This window comes from Spodoptera frugiperda, chromosome 30 (assembly GCF_023101765.2).
Source record: "Spodoptera frugiperda isolate SF20-4 chromosome 30, AGI-APGP_CSIRO_Sfru_2.0, whole genome shotgun sequence".
Taxonomy (NCBI): Eukaryota; Metazoa; Arthropoda; class Insecta; order Lepidoptera; family Noctuidae; genus Spodoptera; species Spodoptera frugiperda.
Window position 1 is genome coordinate 10,412,975 of NC_064241.1, and position 6,000 is coordinate 10,418,974.

At 33.0% G+C, this 6,000-nt stretch overlaps 1 protein-coding gene across 2 annotated transcripts in view; it reads right to left on the reverse strand.

Annotated features, from left to right (window-relative positions):
* Positions 1 to 4,312, reverse strand: part of LOC118269551 (serine/threonine-protein kinase Doa) — a 52,243-nt gene extending 47,931 nt beyond the window's left edge. Inside the window, exons 1-3 of one of the 2 annotated variants that reach the window (XM_050707024.1) lie at positions 4,017 to 4,180; positions 3,157 to 3,196; positions 1,790 to 1,932 (exon numbers count right to left, since the gene is read on the reverse strand). In XM_050707024.1, the coding sequence (XP_050562981.1) occupies positions 1,790 to 1,932; positions 3,157 to 3,159 (146 nt within the window). In that variant the 5' untranslated portion in view covers positions 3,160 to 3,196; positions 4,017 to 4,180. Of the gene's footprint in view, positions 1 to 1,789; positions 1,933 to 3,156; positions 3,197 to 4,016 lie in introns of both variants that reach the window. The other variant, XM_050707023.1, reaches the window with a different exon arrangement.
* Between the last annotated feature and the right edge of the window lie 1,688 nt (positions 4,313 to 6,000).

Consider the following 6,000-nt stretch of genomic DNA (forward strand, 5'->3'; position numbering starts at 1 on the left):
AGTATTACAATCAAACCTTTATCCAAAAAGGAACCAGTGTTTGTTGGACTGTATTTCATTTTATTAGTATCGCTTAATTTCGTGAAATCATGTAAAGGTAGGTAATCGTCAGTCATTTGATCACACAATTACATTAAAAATATTTTATGACTACAGTATATTTTGGAACTACAATCGCCATCTAGCGACTAGTGGCGGTAACGTATAAAATTGACTACGTATGAGCTGCGGCTCACTACGAGAAACTAAACCGAGCCAATAGATGTCGCTACTGTCAACATAATTGCAATGACCTCGACTACGAACGACTGTCTGAATTGAAGCATAACAAGTATGTTTTTCCTTCATTATACATGATTTATTTTTTATCTTGCTCAATTTAACAATGTAACCTACAAATTCTGGAAGGCTTGTCCATCAAATCTTGTTAGTAATAAAGCAAAAGTGATAATATTAATATTTTGTTGTTGCAAGTAAGCAATTTATATAGCAAGCATTTCAGAAATATGAGGACAAGCTAAGTAGCTATTTGCTTACTTAGCATTTATGTAAACCTATGCAAAGCTAACCTAATCAATTTAGTGATCATGTATTCATAATCACTTTACATGATCATGTTGGGCAACAGACTGGTAACTATCCATACCTTAAATATGTTGCATTTTACCTATAATTTTTTCAAAAAGATATTAGTTACAAAAGGTACACCCAATATTCATAATTAACATTAATTCCTAGACAAGATATGTGGTACAATCAAAAACATTTAAATAGAAGTATGTAAATAAGTATTCCAGATTATAACTTTTTTTTGAGTACTTAGGAATGTAATTTAAGACAAAAGAATTATGTCTGAAAGTAGACAGTACATACTACATCTATAATATGTAATCCTGTCTTAAATCTATCCTATATCATTCCTTTAGGAAATATAATTTTAATTCTTATGTTCTGTAGGTAGTTAATTCACACATTTGGGTTAAATTTAAGGTAACATTGAATGTTTACTTTGAATCACAGCCTAACAATTAAGTTAAAATGACATAAAACATAATATTATGTCTTCTAGATTAGTAAAGTATGTAATCAATTAGGTTTTTTGAACAAGAGACCTCTGTGTATGTGGGTGTTTATATCATACAGAATTATAATGATGTTGCTGGTAATCACTGCGAAATAATACGAAAGTATTCATGAATAATCATTTTTATTGAAAGTTTAATATTTTTGTAACATGTGTTTATCTATTTATGTTCAATACTGTCAATTGAAACATAGTATTTTGCTTATGTGCGTCCTTTTTATTTTTTAGAAGGCGAAAGAAGTAATTGTAGAAAATCATCCAATGACTTCTGCCCCCTTGGCAAAGAGAAGGTGTGTCAGACTCTTTCTGACTAAAAACTGCTTTTGTAGTCAGAGCCCCAGTAACCTGCAGCTTATGTGAATCCCTGCCTACCCAAATTCGTGGTATTGAATTACGTTATGCAACAATGTGGGGTGTGTAACGACAGCAGACACAGAATACATTTGTCATTGCAAGTGCTTTTTCCGCAGGTTTGTGTAGTTTCCACAAATTAAATGTAACAGACACTTCACCAGTTTACTTTACTAAAGAAACTCGAGAATTTCGCGATTAGAAACTCTGAATAATATTTAGCATTGACACACGAAGATCCTTGACTTGATTAATTAAAATAGAAATAAGAGGACCTTCATTAGATAATAAAGGTCCTCTTATTTTCCGATGTGTATGTAAATGATTAATATCAATAAAAATATGTGCACTAACCTGTCTCTTTCTCCCCTGCTGCGACTCCGCTTTCTGTAGGAACCCTCCGTAGATCCGTCGTCGAGGCGGCGGCGCTTCGCCTCGTACGAGCGGGACCGAGATCTGGAGTGAGATGAATAGTGCTTCCTACGAGTTCGCGGCATCTGTAAACAGGATACACTACTTGTAAATATTCTATGAAGCATAGCGAGGAGTTTACCAACATGTCACATGTCACCAGTATGACAAATGTATGTAGTTATTTTTATTAATGCTTCAGTTATGAAATTTATTAGGTTTTCCTAGTGTTATGTAACTATGATTTTATGTTGCATGATCTGCTCATACTGCCATCTGGTGCACTACATGCTTCCTCCTCATTTAACATCAATTCCAAAGAAGTAGAAATATTAGCATTTCTAGCAGTACAGTTTTTTTTTTTCAAAGGCAGCTCAGCAATTGATAGCAAGCTGTGGACTGCCACACTAATAATGTTACTATTACTGGCAGATGGAATACTAATGGGTGCTTGTACCATAAGCATGGCTGCTATTGCTGTGTAAGAAAGATAGATACTATTTGTTGTTAATCAATTGGTAACTAACAACAAAGTTATATGTACACAATCAGAAACTAAATTCTATTCTAACTGTTTTAGGTAGCTATGTTATTTTATTTATTTATATATATTATATTTTAGTTGAACACTTAATTGGCTTGTTCTAAGCCTTGCATGGCAGTTAGGGCAGTTTCTAAGTATAAATGTTATTGTATTAATTTAGTCTTATTAATTTTATTATATCTGATGGATGCAAAAATTATGAATAATCTTAAAGATTTCCTCTTTGTTATAATGTGGAACTATGGTTTTTTGCTATTGTATGTTAATTTTAATGGCAGGTTAGAGTTAAACATAGGTCTACCATAAAGATTTGTAACAGAATGATCACCAGAAGGTTCAGTGAACATTACATGTTGATTGGTTTTATGAAAAGTAGTAAACATTTAATTAAAACATTCAACAACAGAGTATCTACCATGAAAGAATTGCAACATGTTTTATAGAACTAATTGTTTATTTAAAATAAAAACAATGCTTATAGACATGACAATGTCCAAATAACTGGTTTCATTCCATATTTGAGAACCGTTATCATGTCACACCACTATTATAATAGTTAAGACTTCTAGAACATTACTAGAACATTCTTTCACAGGAGATCCTCTAATAGGTCTTCAATACCATTGAATCAAGCCATTCCACTTATAAACCAAACATGCTAAAAATGTGTGTCTGTCAAGAATAATGCATACAGTAAGATTAATTACAGTTTACATTATTTTTCACAGACATGCTTTAGGAAAGTACATTTAGTACTTCCACTTACCATTACTAAGATACCAATACTCGTATCCGAGCGGTTTAAGCTGAAAAACATAAACTTTTTTAACCATTGACAATAAGTCAAAGGTGCGTAGTGGAATTTGACTTCACACTGGCATGCACTTTGAATAGTAAGCAATATTCTAGAAAAGTTTATGACTTGGACAGAGATCAAAGCTGTGTTCTACATGGGTAGATAACAGATGTAGCTGACAGTACTTAGAGCCTGATGTTTGATGGTTAAACGGGCTAAATAAGCCTAACAGTGGACAGCCAATACTGTAGTCAATTAGAATTATGGTTTTAATGATGATATTTCAGCAAAATATCTAGTACATTCGTGTCTTATCAATAAGTACAAATAATAAATAACACCTAATGAGAGTATCTCGAAGCACACCTCTTTTGATAACTGATAAGCCTCAATAATATCGATCACAGTTGACGTATTTTTGGGTCTCGGTTGATTAGCCTTGAAACTCATTAAATATCAACAACATAGTAATAATCAAGATGTCCTAGGTATATTTTTAGACTGGCTAACTAATGCTTGACTCCAGAATACTAGTTTGCCAAATATATCGCAGCTGCGACACTTGCAACTGCAACAACTAAAACGTATTGTATCTGCAATCTCTTATGCGAAAAATTGTGCCCGATAGGATAAAAAATACTACGTTTGCAATTACTAGTCAAAACCACGACGCACTATACAAAACTATTTTATTTTCTTGCTCATGTAGACATAACGATAAATGTCACAAGTTATTTACATTTTACATGCTGGCGCCATGTTGGTTTCTCTACGACTCCACTGGAGCCCTAAGTACGCGTTGATAATAAATCACATCTATTTTAACTTACCCTCAATTCACCAATATATTTCAATTTACACCAAAGTAGTTGAGTGAAATTAATTAAACAATTCCAAGTTCGCGATGCAGAACCTTGAAGTATGCTTCTTCGCAATAAAGGCCCGAACATCGATCCGAATCCAAGACAGATGCTTGTTGGTTGGTTGAACGCAGCGCGATGGCGTAAATCGTAACTCAAGTTTCTCTTCCGTATGAAGATAAATACTTAAAATAGGTCATTCATGACGAAAACTTATTGAATAACTTAAATAAAAATTATAAAATATATTTCACTAAATTATTAATTAAAATATAAAGTTAAAGATAAAATAGATATTAAAAGAAGAAAAAAGATTCCACTGCAAAGGAAGTTGTCATGATTATAACGCCATCTAGCGATATTTTTTGTAACTTATTCCAACTTGGTGCTACCAACATAATGAACAAAATTATGCGTTCATGATAAGATCACTTGCGAAAATAAACATTCAATTTTATTTTGTTTTTAAACTTCCAATCTTAAGTAGTTATTAATGATAATATTTAACTTGTTGGATCGTAAAATTAATAAGAGAACCACAAAATAATGAGATTACAGGAATTTTATGCCTTCATAGTAAAATGATAGTATAAATAGCGTTTTATTATTTCATTAAGATGCGATCATTTCTAGATGGTATAAATTTCTTCATAGATTTCTTTTTTCTATTTCTTAATAGAATTCTATAATAGATTTTCGATTATTTTGCGTCAACTAGGTAATAAAAAGTAACAAGGAAAGTAATAAAAAGCAAAAATATTTATTGAAGCTCTATAGAAATTGTAAAATATTTTCCAAAGTGTTGACTGAGTTACAACTGCTTTTATTAATACATATTTTGGCGACGTTATCCGAGTAGCCTGTAGCTACGTAGGGAGATATAACTCATCGCTACAGTTCCAAATGGACGGTGACGTAGTAAACCCGTCGCAAACTCAGTTATGTCATTCCAATATTAATGGTACAATTGCTTGTTTTTTTTTATTATTGGGACAAGCCCGCCGCAAGCTCCCGTACCGCTGCAACTACTGTAAGCCAGGATTTAAAGTAGATACAACCATAAAAACACCGGAACACTGAAGTCCGGCGCGTCCCAGGGAAATGAATGACTGTCTTGGATCCCGCAACGAAACAAATCAGAAGATATTATTAGAGGAGAAGAAAAAGAGACACATAGGATTGCTTGTTGCTAATTTGTCTAACCAAAACGTTACAAATAAATAGTACCTATACAAATAGTTCCCTACATTATAATCCCAATGCCAATTTGTCAGATACCTACAATTGAATAATTACTATTGAATGCATTTAGATAGAGATACACAATATATACCTACCTATTTAATGAAAATAACGAAAATTCAATATACAAAGAGAACCTGAAATAAGAAAGACTGTTGATTCATGTACTGGCTCTGTATAGTAGAATTCTAACTTAGTTTGAAGCCTATCTAAGCGTTTGCACATTTTACACCCAGATGTCGCTAGTAACTAATGCAGAGTGTTAAAACTTCGTTACTTATATTTATTATTTTTATAAACATCAACGTAACTTACGCACGGTTTTAGTCCCATTTAGTTCTACATAGAAATTAAACGTTTAGTAAACCTTAAATTCAGTTCATATCCCTGAAAGTCTTGATACCTACCTGAAAGCTTACAAGTTCAACTCTACAGAAAAACTTATTTTTAGAAAAAGCTTAGTACTCACTCTAAGCTATATTTTCTTAGACAGTCAGGTTATATGGATTCTGATATTATAAAAAAGAAAAATGTCGTGTGTAGATATGAATGGTGAGTTTATAAAGTTTCATGTGTAAACGAGAATAGTGTTACACTCGGACAATGAGTGAAAGTGCAAGGAACGGGCACAGGCTAAGGGGCCGACCTTCTGGCGGGAATCAGCTGATCAGGTTTGCGCAGTGCGCAAAAGTGCGGGGCGCGGGGGGCAGGG